Genomic DNA, 20,227 nt, shown 5'->3' on the forward strand with positions numbered 1-20,227 from the left:
CAAGGCTAGCGCTCTAGCACCACTTCCGCTTTTCTAGTAGTTTATTGGAAATAAGAGTCTCACAAACTTTCCTGCCCAGGCTGGCTTTGAACCTCAGTCCTCAGATCTCAGCCTCCTGAGTAGCTAGTATTACAGGTATGAGCCTCTGGCACCCAGCAGGTTTTTGCCTTTTAAAGGAAAATTTTGAGATTCTCAAAGCTGAAACTTTTTCCTAATAAAAACTGTTAATACTACCTTTTACAGCCTACAGGCTGGCCCTATGTTCCTGGGAGGAGCTTATCCCTAAAAGAATATTTTATACATGATTTAATCAGAAATTAACCTTGAAATTATAATCCAGGAGTAAATCTAATAAATAATGAGATACAAATAATTAATTGAAGAATCAAATGGAAAGACACCTTTGTAACAAATAAAAGCCAAATTATTCTTTTTTTTTCCAAATTATTCTTCTACCTGTCATTCCTTCTTGTCTTCCTCCAGTATGGGAGCAATTTGCAGAAAGAAAAAGGCCAAAGCCTGGTGCCAGTGGCTCATGCCTGTAATCCTAGCTATTCAGAAGTTAAGATCTGAGGATAGTGATTTAAAGCCAACCAGAGCAGACCCTTATCTCTAATCAGTAAAAATTCAGAAGTGGAGGTGTTGCTCAACTGGTAGAGTGCCAGCCTTGAGGAACAAGCTAAGGGACCGTGCTCAGGTCCTGTGTTCAAGCCCCAAGACCAAGCAGTGTGTGTGCGTGCATATACACACACACAGACACACACAAATCAAAACAAAAATACAGACATGTATATTTCCTTTCTGACTAATTTTCATTTTTGATGACTTGTTAAGTATTTGAAACAATATAAAGCTGAGGATCTCTTGAAACATGGTTATTTATATATCTGCTTCTCAATTTGTCTTCTAGATGTGCAGATGAAAGGGTGATAAGAATAAGAAAAGGAAGAATAAGAAAAGGAAGAATGAGGAAATAGGGAAAAGAGAAAAGGAGGCCAGAAAAACATAGATCAAAGTAGGAAAGCTGTGTAATACAAATGCCTGTGGGTTAAAGGTTGGGATTTTTAAAGGTTAGATTTTAATATTTTAAACACATTTTGTGTTTTGCTTAGAAAAATCTTTCTCATTCCTCAAGATTCTAAGCTTCTATAATGCTTTCCCTTATAAATTTATGATTTCTTTTTTTCTTTCTTTTTTTTTTTTTTTTGCCAGTCCTGGGCTTGAACTCAGGGCCTGGGCGCTGTCCCTGAGCTTCTTTTGCTCAAGGCTAGCACTCTACCACTTGAGCCATAGCACTACTTCCAGCTTTTTCTGTGTATGTGGTACTGAGGAATCAAACCCAGGGCTTCATGCATGCTAGGCAAGCACTGAACCACTAAGCCACATTCCCAGCCCGATTTCATTTTTTTGTTGTTTAAAACTTTGATTCATCTGCAATTAATTTATCAAGGTGAAATGGTAAGAGAGGTACTATCTCCTCCCCACTGCCAGTTCATTTTCATACAATCCTTTTCCAAACTGATCTGAAAGGCTCCTATATCATAAATCCCACTATTGGTTGTATCTACTTCTGGATATTTCTGTTCTGTTCCATTCATAAATTTGTTAATTTTTACATCTTTTTTTTTTTTTGGGGGGTCCGGTCTTGGGGCCTGAACTCTGGGTCTGAGCGCTGTCCCTCAGCTCTTCAGCTCAAGGCTAGCGCTTTACTACTTGAGCCACAGTGCCACTTCCAGCTTTTTTGCTTTTTGCTTATGTGGTGCTGAGGAATCGAACCCAGGGCCTCAGGCATGTAAGGCAAGTGCTCTACCACTGAGCCAACTTCCCAGCCCAATTTTTACATCTTTAATGTGTGTGTGTGTGTGTATACATACATATATATATATATATATATATATATATATATATATATATATATATATATATATATATATATATATAGTTGTTGTTGGTCGTGGGGCTTGAACTCTGGGCTTGGGTGCTATCCCTATCCCTCAGCTCTTCAGCTCAAGGCGAGCGCTCTATCGCTTGAGCCACAGTGCCACTTCCTGTTTTCGAGTGGTTTATTAGAGATAAGAGTCTCACGGACTTTCCTGCCTGGGCTGGCTTTGAACTGTGATCTTCAGATCTCAGCCTCCTGAGTAGCTAGCATGAGCCAATGGCGCCTGACTATGTTTTTTAAATAATGGTAATTCTAGTCCATTTTGGTCTTCCTTCTAAAATAATTCCAGATGCTTATTTTTAAAATAAACTTTAGGATAACTTTGGAATCTTACTGAAATTATAAATCAATATGAGGCCAGTTTACCAAAGATGTCATTCTTTCTGAGCACCAAAATTTTTTTTTGCCTGTATTCTCAGACATAGTTACGAAGTCTTCTGTGGCTGGAATTGAGTAGACTTGTTTAAAATTGTGGTGGTACTAAAAAAAGGATGTCAGAAACCTGTAACTGAGGCCCTTACCTGTCAGGCACCCTAATGTGGGCCAGGATGAGGGCTACACAGGTAACCAGGATATGGAGCCTTTTATTAGGAGCCCAGTTAAGGGAGACTCCTTTCACCCCCAACACTAATGACTGATGAGTCACCAATGAGGTTCTGCAGAAAGACATGCATAAGACAAATGAGTGAGCCAGAGGGCTGACAGACATAGAAAGTCATTGTAGACCCTCTTGGCACCAATGACACATGTTTGGGATAAGCAGTTTGCTACCTATGTAAGGAAGAGGAGCATTCTGGGTGGAAAAAAACAAGAGTCAAAAGAAATTTCTCCAGGTATAATTCAGAAAACAGTACAATAGCTATTGTGTTCTTGGTATATTTCAGGACTTGGTAAATATTCATATCCATCCTAGGACTTCAGCCTCCCTGGTGAGAGTAATGTCCCTCAGGCATTTTTCCCACCAAGTATCTGCTCAGAACTGAAGTGCACGGTCTGCCTTTTCTCAAAGCTGTCTGCCACCATTGCCCAGATAAGGTCATAAGGGGAAAAAAGCAGAATTGCTTCAATGAAGACAAAGAGAGCCCTGAAAGGAAATGAAGATTAAATACTGTACTGCTTCACAGAGCAGAGATTTGCAGTAAGAATCCAAAGATGCACAGAAATTCATCCAATATTAAGTATCAAAGAAGGTGGTTAGAACACCTTTACTGCAGAATGTATATGAAAGGGTAACCTACAAAACCAGCCTCCAGGTCCCAGCACCAGCAGTGATTCATGAACCGGACAAAACAAGCCCGGAGGAAGTCCCCCACCAAGATGGTGATGTAGGTTACCAGCATGTCGGACACTGTCAGCCTCATGAATTCCTAAAAGAAGAAACACAGATAATGGGCACGGTCAGAGTTTTTCCTTGCCTACTTCTCCCACTGACTGCAGACGCAAACTCTCACCTGAACCCATTGCCCCATTGCTATGACTTTCTAGTTTTCTCTCCCCTGCCCCCTCCTCATCTTTTGCAGTCCTGGTGCTTGAACTGAAGGTCTGGGAGCTGTCCTTTAACTTTTGTGCTCAAGGCTAGTACTCTACCACTTACAGCCACAGCTCTACTTCCAGGGTTTTCTTTTTTTGATAGTTAATTGGAGATAAGAACATCACAGACTTTCCTGCTTGTGCTGGCTTGAAATCATGATCCTTGAGTAGCTAAGATCACAGGTGTGAGGTGCCAGTGCTTGGCTACCTTCGAGTTCTTTATAGAAAGTGGTGATGTTGCCAGGCCCAAAGAAACATAGGTCCCCTGGTTTCCCTTATTTGCAATAACTAGGATATGTCTAGGACAAGCAGAAAAGGTCAAAAGCTATGTAAATATGACCGTATAAGATGATGTTAAGTGAAACGAACCCCAGGATAGGGACACAAGTGGTTTTTTTTTTTTTTTTTTTTTTGCTATTGCTTTTAACGTATTTACAATGTACTGTGTGATTTTTTTTTGTTTCTCTTGTATGTTTGTCCCCCACGGTATAACCCCTATTTTCACTGTATTTGATGCTGGTGCCCTGCATCTTGTATATACATTTTTCTAATTTGGGGAGGGGAAGGGAAATAACAAAATGCTGAAATAAGGACACATCGTAACAATGAGATGTACAAGACACTATGTTGAAAACGAACTTTACAACTTGCGGGGGGGTGGGGGGGAGGGAGGAGTTGGGGAGGTAGGGAGGAAAGGGATGGTAGGGGAAAAACAAAGAAGGAGGTAACAATGTTTGATAAGAAATGTACTCATTACCTTACTCATGTAACTGTAACCCCTCTGTACAGTATTTTTACAATGAAACACACACACACATATAAAAGAAAGTGGTGATGTGAGAAAGGGTCTCAGGCTTTGGAGGATGCTTAAATCACAGTTCTACATATTATTAGTTGCATGGCTTTGGAATAATATTTGACATAGGAACACCCTTTTTTGTGGTACTTTAGTTTGAACTCAGGGCCTCTCACTTGCAAGGCAGCTACTCTACCAATTGTGAGCCATACCTCCAGAATCTTATGCCTGGTCGCCTGGTCTATTTGTGCTTTCCCATTTGGCTGAGGGTGACAGGTATGTGCCACCACACCTAGCCATTGGTTGAAATAGAGTCTCTTGAACTTTTTTTTTTTTTTTTTGGTCCGGTGTGGGGCCTGAACTCTGGGCCTGGGCACTGTCCCTCAGCTCTTCAGCTCAAGACTAGCACTCTACCACTTGAGCCACAGCACCACTTCCGGCTTTTTTTCTTTTTGCTTATGTGGTGCTGAGAAATCGAACCCAGGGCCTCAGGCATGCAAGGCAAGCGCTCTACCACTGAGCCAACTTCCCAGCCCTCTCTTGAACTTTTATGATGGACCTAGCCTTGAACCATGATCCCCTGATCTCTACCTCTCAGGTAGCTGGGTTTATAGGCTTGAATATCATACTAGGCTTCTGGGAACATCTTGAAGTTGATAATGATATCACCCCTGTAGAGTTAATGAGAAGCCTGGCGATTACATATGTAAATTGTCTGGTATGTTGGGGATACCCAGTGCAGAGTGGTTATTACTAGGATCTCCAGGCTTACAACCTGCTCTGAAATGTCAGTTGTCCCTTCTAAGACCATCAATCCCTGGGGACCACAGCTGGCTCTTTTACCTCCTACTAAATCAGATTTTATTCTTTGTATATAAAGATATCAACAGATTGATATAAAGATAAACCTGGAAAGATTCAGACTCTATCACGTGTTTTCTTTTTTTTTTTTTCTGTACTGCAATTTGAACTTAGGGCCTCATGTTAATTAGGCGAGAAGTCTACCACTTGAGTCATGCCTGCAGCCTCTCATCACAATATTTAAGTCAGAAATAGATTTGGAGTTCTCAGGGAGCACAGGATATGCTTTCCCCTCATTTTGTGCTTTCCAAGACGATTAAGAAGTGCTTGTTAGAGTGGACAGTTGATGAGTGTTTAGGGTTATTGCTTACATGGAAATACCAAGAAAGGAAAACAAAGAACTGAGACTGAAAACAAGGGATCATCTTTGCAGGGAGTGAAACTACTCACGATGCCCACAGCTGTCTCCCAGCAAGAACCCCGGGGCACATCTGCAGGGTGCAAGGGTGGCCGGGGGACACTGTCATTCCAACCTGAGGAATTGTAATAGTTAAACAGGGTCCAGTGAGTGATGTTCTTTATTGTTTCTTCATTAGCAAGCTAGAACAGAAGATGGAGATGTGGGGTTGGAAGGAGCCAGCAATGGTTCAACATTTTCCACAGGAGCAATTAAATTAGCAAATGCTGTAATCCTGCCATCTGGACTCTGTTCCTGGACAGTCTCTTCAAAAATGTTCTTTCTAGGAAGTGGCGCTGTGGCTCAAGCAGCAGAGCACTCGCCTTGAGCTGAAGAGCGCAGGGACAGCGCCCAAGCCCAGAGTTCAAGCCCACGACCAACCCCCCCAAAAAAAAAATTACTCAAAAAAAAATGTTCTTTCTAGGCTTTCAAGTCCTTGGCTCTTCACTGTTAGCTCATTATCTTCTCTAAGTAAGCATCCACCTACCCAACCATCTCTCCATCCATCTACCCACATACCCACCTATCTATCCATCCACCCCCATACCCATTCATCCACCTGCCCGCCCATCCATCCATCCATCATCCATCCATCCATCCAGTCATTCATTACTTTTTTGTTTTTGTTTTTGTCAGTTATGGGGCTTGAACTCTGGGCTTGGGCATTGTCCCTCAGCTCTTCAGCTGAAGGCGAGCACTCTACCGCTTGAGCCACAGCACCACTCCCAGTTTTTGAGTGGTTTATTGGAGATAAGACTTTCCTGCCCGGGCTGGCTTTGAACCTCCATCCTCAGATCTCAGTCTCCTGATTAGCTAGGTTTATAGGCGTGAGCCACTGGCACCCCGGCTCATTCATTACTTTTTGAAAATAGTTTATTCCAGGTCTATTTTGGGCATACTAGGCAGTGGTGACCCAGGAGTGATCAAGAGAGATGAAGTTTCTATTGGGAAGTTCACAGTCTCATAAACAACCGGGATGAACAGAAAGACAATTATAGAACAGAATGATACAAGCTGTGGGAAGCTTTCTCTGGAGGCTGAAGAATATCCATGTTAGATAGTGGGTGTACACAGAGACTTTCTGGAGGCAGTGACATTTGGCCACACACAACTCAGGAAGGATCAGTTAAGAAGTCACAGGAAACAAGAGAGAGCTAAGAGAGAACTTTGCCCCATGGAGACAATGTGTGGCTCAGAAGTATGGGACAGACTCTTGGGGTAGAAAGGAAGGAACAGAATGAGGAAAAAGGCCACATGCAGTCAAGCTGGCACTTAGACCCTTCCAACAGTTTCCTGTTAATAGCAGGAAACAGTTCCTGTAGAGCAATATTGAGGACAGAGGATTGGGGAGTGTATATCATCTGGCCCTCTACCCTCCAGTCTAATTCTCACTTCTTTCCCTCCACTCCATTCTCTAGCCATCCTCAACACCCCTGTGGCACCAGCGCTTCCCCCTGGTAAGATTCCTGAAGGTGACAGCCTAGACCACTTCTGATGCATTTCCATGCTGCCCTGGGCTTGTTCTCAACACAGCACAGCCCACACCATGCTGTAATGAATGAGTTGTCTCCCACCCCAGAGCATGAATGCTCTTGAAACAGGACTGCATCTTCCTACAGGTCTGCTGTGCCTGAGGACCTCACACAGTGGACACTCCACAACTTTGGGGAGCCTTGGTGGGCCACAAAGTCAATGAGGGCATATCACCTCTACAGGATATCGCTTAAATCACAATATAGAAAGGGGTGCAGATAAAATATTACCGATGCCAAGTAACATGAAAAAAATAAGGATAACCTAAGGGAAAAAATCAGGAAAGAATCACAACAAAATACTGGCATCTGTGGTCATTCTTCATTTTCCTTTTCTAAACTTCCAACATTTATTGCATTAAGTTATGCATAGTGAAAAATACTTTACTTCAAAAGGGAATGCAGTGGGTAGCAGACATTGGTGGAGCTTATGGTTTTTACCTTGAGGTGGACATCATCCATCAGGGCCAAAAGAAATGTATATAGATTTCCCAGGAAGAGGGCAAAGATGCGCCCCAGCTGCCACTTCAGCCCAATGCGTGGGTGGTAATTCTCCAAGGCAGCGATGGTTTCGAACAGAGGAGGGCAAAACATCCCAAGTAGGGACATCACAATCTCCACCTGAGAAATCCAGAAAGCCTGGGTTATTTATGTTATTGAGTCTACCTTGCTTGGCCCCCATTCCTGTACCCCATGGCCATCCCTCTCCCTGATACCCCTCTTTGGTCCCTAGAGATGCCTTTGGGCTTTCCCATCTTTCTGTGTGGCCTTAGCTAAGCCATCAGCATAACCCTGAACAGTCAGCCCATGCCTACACATCATAATTCCTAGGGTACTGGCTGCTCTCCTGATTGTTGCGATTAACATTGACTTAAAAAGCAAACTTTCCTTGAGAAGCAAATGAGTTCACTTATGGGGTAGTGCTTGGTGTTCTACAAAAGTTGTTAGACAGGAATCACCTAGATAGCCCTCAACTCAAGAGGATTGAAGACAGGAAAATTAGGTCATAGAAAGGAACCAACAGGGGCTAGGAATGTGGCTTGGTGGTTCAGTGCTTGCCTAGCATGTATAAAGCCCTGGGTACGATTCCTCAGTACCACATCAACAAAAAAAAGCCAGGAATGGTGGCTCAAGTGGTAGAGTGCTAGCCTTGAGCAAAAGAAGCTCAGGGACAGTGTCCAGGCCATGAGTTCAAGCTCCAGAACTGGCCAAAAAAAAAAAAAAAAAGGAACCAACACTAGTAGTTAGGAGTGTGATTAAGACTTTGGCATTTGGATCTAACATGTGTGTGTGTGTGTGTACTGAGGCTTGAACTCAGGGCCTTGAGCTCTCACTTAGCTTTTTCTCTCAATACAGGTACTTTATCACTTGAGCCATACCTCTACTTCTGGCTTTTTGGTGGTTAATTGGAGATAATAGTCCCATGGAGTTTTTCTGTCTGACTGTCTTAACATCTTGATTCTCAGATCTCAGCCTTCTGAGTAGCTAGGATTACAAGTCTGAGCCATTTGCCCTGGGCTGAAGAGTCATCTTTTAAAATAATTGGTATTAGGACAACTGGCTACCTAGCTGATTGACATGTTATATTCCTGTTTTATGTAGTTATAAATCTCGGTTCTTAATGTCTAATAACAGATGATTCTCAGTTCAAGATTTCATGCTAATTGAAAGTGATATGATTTTACGTTTTATAACAAGTTCTATAATACAAACTTCCAGGAAGTCTTCTGAATGGCACAAAACCCAGCGATTCTAGCATTTGCTCCACCAGTGATATCCTTCTTACCTCATTCCTTTCATACCAGCTGACATTCTGCATTTTGGAAAATTCCTGGGATCGCTTCACCACAAAGTAAATGAGGTATCCACTCCCACACAAGCAGCAGATGATGAGAAAGTTGGCCAGGACACGAAGGAATCTTGTCAGATGGACATTTTCTTCTTTGTTACTCTCTTGTTCATCCACTATTGATTCCTTAGTGTGTGCAAAGGAGAGGTGACTAATATCAGGCCAGGAAGCAACAAGAACCATGCTTGTTGGGTTTCTGAGAATACTACTTCCTTGTATTTCCAGAAATAAATAACAGAGGGGTGATGGAATTCTCTGTGCCCTGTGAAGAGATTCTCTGCCCCTTAGAGAAGTGGGAACTACTTTGGGGTGACTACCTTGAAGCTGGTAGTGATGGAGGCATATTTGTTGTCGGCTGTCTCTGAATTCCCAATCAGGTAGTCCCAGCTGGTGAACATTTTGAAACTGAAGGTGAAGTTATCATTCTCTCCCTCACCTGTGCTCCCCTGGGTGTTGCTGGCCATCCTGAAGGGAACAAAGCCCTGTCAGCATGCCTGTCCTATTTCTGCTACATTACCCCGAGAAAACCTTGGCCTACATTGTGGGCAAGGTATTAGACATCTAATGAGGGAATAAGCCAGAGAAGAACTTGAACCAGATCCAGAGCACTTGCCCTTCCCTCCACTACCAAATTCAGAGTCTCCTGAAAACACACATGGCTTCAATTGGACCACAAGGAGCCCATGGGCTTCAGGGCCCTTGTCCTCCACCATAGCACTTGATTTTCTGTGGCTTGGGTTACCTGCAAATACATTTGCCAGTTCTATAAGGGATCTCTCCTCTCAAATCATCTATTTTCTTGGATAACACATCTATTTCTCTCTGATATAAAACCTAGTAACCCCTGGAGAGGTTGATATGGCCATCAGGAAACACATCCTTTTCTAAGGCAAGCTTGGCTTGAAGAAGCTTGAACCTTCCTTGTTATCTACCTGTTTCATCCTACCTCTCCATGCTCCTGGGAGTTCAGTCCTGTGTAGCTGTGGGCATCACAGCATTCCAAGCAAGGGCTTTGTTGATACTGTAGGGGATTTAGTGTTCCTCCCTCATTTCTTTTTACCTTTTGCCTTTTTGTATTTGCTGTCCTGTAGGACGTAGCTTTTTTAGTCTATCATAAAAACATTTTCTATCTCTTTGCTTATGAAGGATCAAAGCCGGCAAAAAAAAACCCCAAAACACATGAGGGTCAAGAAATAAAACCAAGCCTTCTTCTTGTTCTTTCTCTTTTATTTTTTATTTTTTGTTGGTTGTGGGGCTTGGACTCTGGGCCTGGGCACTGTCCCTCAGTTCTTCAGCTCAAGGCTAGTGCTCTACCAATTGCTACCAATTGAGCCAAAGTCAGAAGTCCAAGTTTTCCTGCTTATGTGGTGCAGAGGAATTGAACCCAGGGCCTCATGCATACAAGGAAGGACTCTACCACTGAGCACCTTCCCAGCCCTTTCTCTTTAATTTAATAGTGCTAAGTGAATTGATAGCACCTCATGCTCATGGTTGAATACTGGGCAGGGTCTTTCTTGTGAACAGCAGTACTCTCTCCTTGAGGGAGGATACAGCAGAAAGCCTAGTCAAGCTCCCCCATCTCCCTTTCTGGGATTCGAATCAGGCTCTGAGAGTGCTCAGGAGACACAGCCACCCATGCTACCCTGGGAATGGAGGACCCCTATGGTTCTTCTCCTGGTGGTCAGGAGAAGAACCACAAACTCTTAGCAATGGTTGGATGGGTCTCCTGACCCTTATGAAGGTAATTTATGAGCTTGGCCATTTTTTTTCTAAGAGTATGAATTAAAAGACACAGTCATATTAAAAGGTCATTTTTGACCACCACAGTGACAGGCGGATCCTGTGCTAGAGAGGGTGTGGTGATTCACCACAGATGTGCCTATTTAGTTTAAATTAATTGTTTTATCTTTTTAAGTGCTAGGCTTAGTTCCAAGTGCTAGAGAAAAACAGAAACAAGCCTTGCAAAGCCCTCCAGCCTCACTTTCCCAGAGACAATGCTCCCTCTCACGCTGTTTTGGACATTTGACAGTCTGGGGACACACAGGGATGTTTGTTGCTTCAGGTACTTTGAGCACGCTCTTCCTCTGTCCAAAATTCTGCACTTCAGGCTTTCAGCATGGCCGACAATTCTCAGCCTCATCTAAAGGTGTTTCTACGGCATTTCCAAGAACTTTCCATATTACCTGGCTTACAACTTTTATACCCATACTTGATAACCTGCATTTGCTTTGTGTATTTGTTTCCATGTTTTTTTTTCTAAGTGCACCATTAGAAAGTAAGTAGCCACAGTGAGACCTAATGAAGGATTGTTTATGTGATTAAAAAGCCAACATCTGTTTAGGAGACAGTCATACTTACGATCTAATGACAATCATCAGGCTGTAGCCGAACACGCTGACCCCCACCATAAAGTAAGCCATGGGCAGTCTGTACCTTAGCCACCCAATGGTCCTCTGGTTGTTGTAGTAGCCATAGAAGAGTGCAGAATATTTGATGTAGCCCTGTGGGACAGTAAATGCAAATGTTCAGGGTTTGTAAGTTCAGAGCAGAGGGTCATCAGACACTTCCATTCCACCAGAGATTTGGGGCTCTGAGTTTTAACCGAGTCTAAGGGGCCCAAGGAAGAGTTCTGGTTGTTCTTGCTCTTCCTTTTACTCCCCTAGTGACTCCAGAGTCCACCCCTCCCTTTCTTCACATTTCTCTGTCACACAGAGTACAGGAGGGAGGGGAGAGTATTGTGAGCTTCACAATGAAACTGGGGGATAAAGGTTGTGTGCATGTGTGTGCCCACACAAGTATGTAATGCTTCCAATTGTTTCTCCTCCCAAGACCTGAACATGATGCCTGTAACCCTAACTACTCAGGAGGCTGAGATGTAAGGAATGTGGTTTATAGCCAGCTAGGACAAGAGAGCCTATGAGAGAGACTCTTATCTCCAATTAGCCACCAAAAGAGTGGAGCCCCAGTACCTACACACACACACACACACAAACACACACACACACACACACACTCACACACTCACACACTCACACACACCACAGGGCTAGAGAAAAGGGAGCTGCCAGGTAGTGGGTTGCGACTGGCAGTCCTTCCATTTGGGAGTGGAAAGGAATGAATATCTGAGGTAGGAAAGTGAGAGGGCCAGTCTGCTCTAGGAGCAGAGGGAATGGGGATTTTAAGGGCTATGTATAGGCAAGGAGATGAGGGAGAAAGTTCCCATAGCTCTCTGGATATAACGAGAACTATAGGAAAAGCATTTTATCTAACTCTGGGATCCTATTTGATGAAAGCACTAGTTTTTCAATAACTAAATGAATCATTGCAGGTTTCTCTGTGCAACCCTGGGCCTTCCAAACACAAAATGGAAGTTCAGTGGTGTGTTGTTGATAATACTTCAAAATCCCAAAGGACAGCGAAGTCCATGGCTTTTGCTTCCTCAGCCCGAGGCACAGTCTTCCTGGGGATACTTCCATAGGGCACGCCCATCAGCACCTGGTGACCGAGAGGGACAGGAGCACAAATGAGAAAATAGGAACACATAGAGACGTGTAGAGACTGGGTCAGACACTTCCTCTCAGAGCAGGGGACAACTGTTTTCCTCTTTAAATGACATTAATCATTTTTCCTCATTAAAAATGAAATACACATTATAGAAAATATACAGAAGAGCATTTAAAAAGTATATATAAACTAGGCACCAGGGCTCACACCTGTAATCCTATGTACTCAGAAGGCTGAGATTTGAGGATTGAGCCAGCTTGGGCAGGAAAGTCTGCGAGACTCTTATCTCCATTTAACCACAAAAAGCCAGAAGTAGAGCTGTGGCTCAAGTGGTAGAGTGCTAGCCTTGAGAAAAAAACAAAACAAAACAAAACAAAAAAACCCCTCAGGGACAGCACCAAAGCCCAGAGTTCAAGCCCTAGGACTGGGAAAAAATTTACATATTACCCATTGACAAAGATTGCCTGTCAATGATACATTTCATTAAAGTTATTTGAGTTCTATACATCTTTGTCTGGTATTTAGCTTAATATTATGATCAATTTCCTATGTCATAAGACATAATAAAAATGACTCCAGGGGCTGGGAAGGTGGCTCAGTGGTAGAGTGCTTGCCTTGCATGACTGAGGCCCTGGGTTCAATTCCTCAGTACCACATAAGAAAAAAGAAAAAAGCCGGAAGTGGCGTTGTGGCTCAAGTGGTAGAGCGCTAGCCATGAGCTGAAGAGCTAAGGGACGGCCCAGGCTCAGAGTTCAGGCCCCACGACCGGACCCCCCCCAAAAAAAAAAAACTATAAAAGTATATAATCATGCATACATGTACCATAAAAGCACTTGACCAATTCCCTATTGTTTAATTCTGCATGTATATCCTCAATCAGCAACCTAGGGTGCTGTCCCTGAGCCTTTGTGCTCAAGGTTAGTGTTCTACCTCTTGAGCCACAGTTCTACTTCTGGCTTTCTTGCAATAGAGCATTTCCTGCTCTGCCTGAGTATCCTCATACACCTGTCCTTATTCACATCCTCACTGATGCAGAAAGTCAGAACTGGCTTAAATTTATATATTCATTTAGGAAAGACTTTTTCCCCCTGTGAAGACAAGAATAGCAAGTTCTGTTTTTTACCTCTGGAATTATTACTAGACCAAATATTAAACCAAAAAGGACAAGGTTGACTCCATACATCCACCGGAGGAAGATGAAATAGGATGCCACGGAAGAACCAAAATGACCTGGAGAGGGAAAAGATAAAGATCTAAGTGTGCGGATAGAGAACATCGACTCCATTGAGTATTTTGTGCGCGTTTTAGACTCAAGTTTCACATTGGTGTGAGACTAGATAGCCTGACCTCCATTTCCTTTTAGTGGATAAATAAACCTGAGACTCTGTGAGGGTCAACAGACCTGCCACAGCATCCAGAACCAGACAGGGAGGAAGCTCAGTTCAAACTTTGTTCTTTTTTTTTTTTTTTTTTTGGTCCGGTTGTGGGGCCTGAACTCTGGGCCTGGGCGCTGTCCCTCAGCTCTTCAACTCAAGGCTAGTGCTCTACCACTTGAGCCACAGTGCCACTTGTGGCTTTTTTCTTTTTTACTTATGTGGTGCTGAGGAATCGAACCCAGGGCCTCAGGCTTGCAAGGCAAGCGCTCTACCACTGAGCCACCTTCCCAGTCCAAACCTTGTTCTTTCTAGTCTCAAACTGCTCTAGGAAGTTCTTTCCTTCCCTATGCCAACAGAAGCTATGAAACAATCCAATATAAAGGTCAGTACACATTCCAAATTCTTGGGGAAATCAACTATAGGAGGACACTAAAAGACACTCACTAAAGGACACTCACTTTCAATGTCTTTGATCTTCATTTCCCAGGGGATACATTGAGTCTTGAAATTATCAAAGTCTCTCTTAAACTTGACCCATTTCTGAAATGAAACAAGTAAAACACTCAGTAACTAACATGTGGAGCTGGAGTACAAGGAGGCACGTCGAGGGGACATGTGCGGTTGACCTGTGGGTGGCTGCGGGTGCCATCTTGGAGTCCTCATCTCGTGCATCCTTGAGTCTGGGCTCATAAACTCTTGCTTCCTCAAAGTGAGGGGTGGTGTGAGAGAAATGCCAGAGCAACAGCAATGCCTTCTATTTGTCTCTAGTGCTGAGGATATCTCAGGTTTGGACAGTTTACATATGAACCTAGAAATTCTGTGCACAGGGTGTTGAATTTGGTTAGCAACTTCTAATACAATTTTCTTCATCTTAAAACAAAAATTCATGGGAAAAAGATTTCACAAGTCTTATATTCATACCTGGCAGGCAGACACATACCTACGTCTTGTAAGAATTGGTGCTAAACTATGAGGCTGGTGGAAATAGTAAACTGATCTCAGCCCTTGGCTGCTCATTCTTCTCCCAAGGAACTAACCAACAGCTTTGTTTTTATGAACGAAATAAAGAAGGTATTTCCCCCCTCCTACCATGCTATAATTTGGATCTGGGATATCCTCAAAAGGCTCACATGTTAAAGGCTTGTTTCCCTAGCGTTGTGCTATTTGGAGGTTGTGAGATCTTTAAAAGGTACTGTGTAGGTGGCTCACATCTATAATCCTAGCTACTTAGGAGGCTGAGATCTGAATATCGTAGTTCAAAGCCAGCCCAGGCAGGAAAGATTGTGAGACTCTTATCTCAAATAAACCACTCAGAAAACTGGAAGTGGGGGGCTGGGAAGGTGGCTCAGTGGTAGAGTGCTTGCCTTGCATGCATGAGGCCCTGGGTTCGATTCCTCAGCACCACATAAGCAAAAAGAAAAAAGCCGGAAGTGGCGCTGTGGCTCAAGTGGTAGAGCGCTAGCCTTGAGCTGAAGAGCTGAGGGACAGCGCCCAGGCCCAGAGTCCAGGCCCCAGGACCGGACCCAAAAAAAAAAAAAAAAAAAAGAAAACTGGAAGTGGCGCTGTGGCTCAAGTGGTAGAGCACTAGCCTTGAGCTGAAGAGCTCAGGGATAGCGCCCATGAGTTCAAGCCCCATGACCCCCCCCCAAAAAAAAGGTATTATGTAGTGAGAGATCTTCAGCTCATTGGGGGGTGTTCCTTTTTTTTTGCTAGTCTCAGGGCTTGAACTTAGAGCCTGGGCACTGTCCCTGAGCTCCTTTTGCTCAAGGCTAGCACTCTGCCACTTGGACCACAGTGCCACTTCTGGCTTTTTCTTTTTCTTTCTTTCTTTTTTTTTTGGGGGGGGGGTCCGGTCGTGGGGCTTGAACTCTGGGCCTGGGCGCTGTCCCTCAGCTTTTCAGCTCAAGGCTAGCACTCAACCACTTGAGCCACAGCGCCACTTCCAGCTTTTTTTCTTTTTGCTTATGTGTTGCTGGGGAATCGAACCCAGGGCCTCATGCGTGCAAGGCAAGTGCTCTACCACTGAGCCACCTTCCCAGCCCCACTTCTGGCATTTTCTGTGATTAATTGGAGATAAAAGTCTCATGGACTTTCCTGCCTGGATTGGCTTTGAACTTTGATCCTCAGATCTCAGCCTCCTAAGTAGCTAGAATTACAGGTGTGAGCCAATGGCTCACCCATCTGGAGATGTTCCTTTGAAGAGAATAATGAAACTCTAGCTACTCCTCTAATCCTTCCCTCCTTCCCCCAAGACAGGATCTTATTATGTAACTCAGGCTAGCCTGACATTCAAGATTCTTCTGCCTAGGCTTCTCAATTGTTGGGATTACAGGTAAATGCCACCATACCTGGCCTTTGTCCTCTCTTTTTGCATTCTGGCCATGCATGACTATTTTGCTCTGCTATATGATCCAACCATGATGTGCTGCTCATGGACTAGAATCTCCAAAAATGCTAGTCTAACTAATGTTTCTCTTCATAAGTCAATTATCTCAGGTGTTTGTTACAATGAGAGAATGCAGATGAATGCACACGGGTCTGTCTACAGTTTGATATGTAGAGTTTATATCAACTGGAAATGGAAGCATCTTATTTGATGGGATATTCTTTCGATCATTCCAGGAGATGCAGTCCATAATCCCTGTTTCTGGATTAAATCCACTTGGAATTTAAAAAAGGTCTTAGAAAACAGAAGATTAGGAGATAGGAGAGAACAGATCCTGAAATTGTAGTTGTTGTTGATATTATTAAAAAGTCTCCTAAAAACTTACTTATGCAGGAGATGAGATTTTATTTCCCTTGTAAATATAGTAAAGGGCGAAAGGGTTATGTGAAGGTAGCAGGCAGGCTCCAGACCTGGTTTTCCAGCTGTGGTTTCCAGCACAAGCTGGTAGAATGATTATGATATGGTTGTAGATGCAGAAGAGGTGAGGGGTTCACAAGCAGAAGGCTGAATACAAAAATCTGAATGGCAGGTGATGATAGCCTTGGGCTGCTGTAGCCCCACAGCTTAATCCCCCATCCCTGGTTCTGATTCTGGCCTCAAAAATAATCTTTTGCTTATTCATCTTCCTATTAGCTCTGCATAACACGAGCATTTTGTGATGCCCTGGGCTGTGTGTATTTTGGCTTGTATGGCAGTGACTTTCATTAATAGATTGCAGTTGAGATAATGGTTTAGCTTTCCCTAGAACTAATTCAACTAGCCAACATGAAAAACATTGCTGATGTGGACTTTGAATTTTCTGGCACTTGCACCAGTCATTTCTCCTTATAAATGAATAATTCAGTATCTGGTTTTATATATCAGTTTCATAATCTTTATTCATGTGAGTTGTCCCTTGAGAGATCGATCTCATGTCAGGATGCTGATACAATCAGTATGAAATACGTAGACATGCAAAGGCTGGGGTCCCACAGGGGCAATGGATGCAGCCAGATGGCGCAGCCTGCTCATAGGTCCCTTGGCAACCAACCACCTGACAGTTCCTCAAGGCTGTAGACATATTAGATGACAAATGATGCCGGGAGCCTGGGAGAAGATGACCATTGAAACTCTTGCTCTTTATTGGTTCAGCTCAGAAAATTAGATTGGGTGGGGCAAGGGCAGAAGACCCCCAAGTCCCTGCCTCAGGACTGTATGAGATGAGGCAGTTGGCCCTGGGACTGAGCTGTCAGTACTCATGTCATCTTGTGCTCCAGCTACATGTAGGGAACAGGTTTCAAGTGGTGGTTGACCCAAATCCAACCAAGACAGCATGCATGGGCACATGCGTGCACACACACACACACACACACACACACACACACACACACACACACACACACACACATTTCGATCAATCTTATGAAAACTTACATAAAAAACTATAGGGGCTGGGAAGGTGGCTCAGTGGTAGAGTGCTTGCCTAGCATGCATGAGGCCCTGGGTTTGATTCCTCAGCACCACATACACAGAAAAAGCTGGAAGTGGTGCTGTGGCTCAAGTGTTAAGAGTGCTAGCCTTGAGTAAAAGAAGCTCAGAGACAGTGCCCAGGGCCAGAGTTCAGGCCCATGACCAACAAAAACAAACAAACAAACAAACAAAACTATAAACAAAATACCATAATACCAAAATATATCCATGGAATTAAAAATAATTTACTGCAACTGATATTATCTCAGAAGAAAGAGGTTTCATAACAAGGAAAAGTGTTTAATAAAAATAGAATATAATAAAAATGGAAGTCTTAATAAACTATAACTAGAAGATAATTTCTCATCCTGAGTAAGTCTATTGGAGCTGATAACTCTTATAAACACAATGTGAAGTGCTATAGTCTTTCTCACTGAAGTAGTGAGAAGATCATGAAGTCTATAATCACTGCTGTCCATGGAAGCTGTCTTAGAATTACTAATCCACACTTTAGGGTAGGAATGAGATATCACATTCAGAAGAACCCTACAAAAACATCTTTATATACATAATCAGATAAAACTAGAACAACTTGGCATTAATAAGACAGTGCAAAGGGTTGGGAGGATGCAGGGCAGTGACAGAATACTTGCCTACAATGTGAGAGGACCGAGGCTTAATCCCCAGCATTCCCAGATAAAAAGGAGGTACAATAAAAGAACTAGATGTAACTTTGACACACAAATCTCTCTCTCTCTCTCTCTCTCTCTCTCTCTCTCTGTATGTGTGTGTGTGTAAGTACATGCACATGCATGCTGATTTTGGGACTTAAACTCAGGGCCTAGTGCTCACTGCTTGGCTTTTTCTGTTCAAGGTTATTTGTTTGAGCCACACCTCTACTTGTGGCTTTTTGGTGGTTAATTGGAGATAAGAGTAATTCTACCCACTCAGGAGATTGAGATCTGAGGATCCCAAGTTGGGATACTCAGCCTCGGTAGGCAAATCCAAGAGATTCTTATCTCTGTTAATGAGCAAAATGTCAGAAGTACACGTCTGTCTCAACTGGTAGAGCACTAACCTTAAGCAAAAAAATCCAATCAAGAGTATGTAAGTCCCTGAGTTCAAGCCCCAGTGCTGGCAGAAACATTCACACACCCACACCCACCCCACACCCCCACATTTTTTTTTTTTTTGGTAATGATGATGAGGAGCTAGGTGTTGGTGGCTCACATCTGTAATACAACCGACTAAGGAAGACAAGATCTGGAGAACTGAACTTCAAGGCCATCCTAGAGAGAAAAGGCCACAAGATTCCATTTGAAAAAATAGCCAGAAAAGCTAAGTGCTTGTAGCTGATGCCTGTAATACTAGCTGCTCAGGAGGTTGATATCTAAGGATCATAGTGTGAAGCCAGAGTGGGCAGGAAAGCCCAGGAGACTCTTATCTCCAATAGCCACCAAAAAGTCAGAAATGGACTTGTGGCTCAAGTGGTGAAGCACTAGCCTTGAGCAAAATAAGCTCAGGGACAGCACCTATGCCCTGAGTTCAAGCTCCAGGACCAGCGCACACAACACAGACCCAGATAGACAGGCACACACAGTAATAAAAACCACTGAAAATATCCTCCCTCTCATGAAGTAGGCCCTCCTTGGGGTTTGCTTCCTTACAGCACTAACCTTCGCCATCTGCATCCTGTAGGCATAGAGCCTCTTGCCTTTCCCCTTTCCCAAGGCTCCTTCATAGTTCTCCACAAATGCTTGGGCCTCCCTGGGCAGGCAAAAAAATGAGCAGGAATTCAATTAGCACCCAATTCAAGGAAATCTCAGCCACAAGGACTTGCATGAGGTTGAAAGCCTGTATGTGTTTATAGCCTTAATTAGGACAGAAATTCCATGATGGCAGGGCATTTTGTCTGTTGAGTCTCTTGACATTTCTGAGTGCCAAGAATAATATTTGTGTATAGAAGATACTTGTTGTGGTGGGCAGTATTTTGTCATTGTTCTCCTAGCTCTTTGCCCTTTCATGGTCCAACTGTGAATAAATTATTACATGTAAAAAGACATGGAAGATGTAATTAAAACTCTTTAGTTGGGTACCCCTGGCTCATGCCTGTAAGCCTACCTACTCAGGGGGCTGATGATTATGCTTTAAAGCCAGCCTGGGCAGGAAAGTCTATGAGACTTTTCTTAAAAAAAGCAGATCCTGGGGCTTGAACATAGGGCCTGGGCTCTATCCCTGAGCCTCGAGCCACAACACTACTTTTGGCTTTCTCTGAGTAGTTTATTGGAGAAAAGAGTCTATGGACTTTCTTGTCTGAGCTGGCCTTGAACTGTGATCTTCAGATCTCAGCCTCCTGGGTAGGTAAAATTATAGGCCTGAGCCACCAGCACCCAGCCTATGAAACTCTCATTTCCAATTAACCAGCAAAAAGATGGAAGTGGAAGGGCTAGGAAGGTGGCTCAGTGGTAGAGCGCTTGCCTTGCATGCATGAGGCCCTGGGTTCGATTCCTCAGCACCACATAAGCAAAAAGAAAAAAGCCGGAAG

At 43.5% G+C, this 20,227-nt stretch overlaps 1 protein-coding gene across 1 annotated transcript in view; it reads right to left on the minus strand.

The window, feature by feature from the left end:
* Positions 1–20,227, minus strand: part of Tmc2 (transmembrane channel like 2) — a 40,357-nt gene that overhangs the window by 6,883 nt on the left and 13,247 nt on the right. The window contains exons 5-14 of the mRNA XM_070007510.1: positions 19,359–19,449; positions 14,246–14,327; positions 13,535–13,641; positions 12,304–12,402; positions 11,266–11,408; positions 9,225–9,372; positions 8,845–9,033; positions 7,500–7,679; positions 5,520–5,669; positions 3,181–3,309 (exon numbers count right to left, since the gene is read on the minus strand). Of these exons, the coding sequence (XP_069863611.1) occupies positions 3,181–3,309; positions 5,520–5,669; positions 7,500–7,679; positions 8,845–9,033; positions 9,225–9,372; positions 11,266–11,408; positions 12,304–12,402; positions 13,535–13,641; positions 14,246–14,327; positions 19,359–19,449 (1,318 nt within the window). The remainder of the gene's footprint in view (positions 1–3,180; positions 3,310–5,519; positions 5,670–7,499; positions 7,680–8,844; positions 9,034–9,224; positions 9,373–11,265; positions 11,409–12,303; positions 12,403–13,534; positions 13,642–14,245; positions 14,328–19,358; positions 19,450–20,227) is intronic.

This window comes from Dipodomys merriami, unplaced genomic scaffold, assembly GCF_024711535.1.
Source record: "Dipodomys merriami isolate MVZ:Mamm:240054 unplaced genomic scaffold, mDipMer1.0.p SCAF_7, whole genome shotgun sequence".
In the NCBI taxonomy this organism is placed as follows: domain Eukaryota; kingdom Metazoa; phylum Chordata; class Mammalia; order Rodentia; family Heteromyidae; genus Dipodomys; species Dipodomys merriami.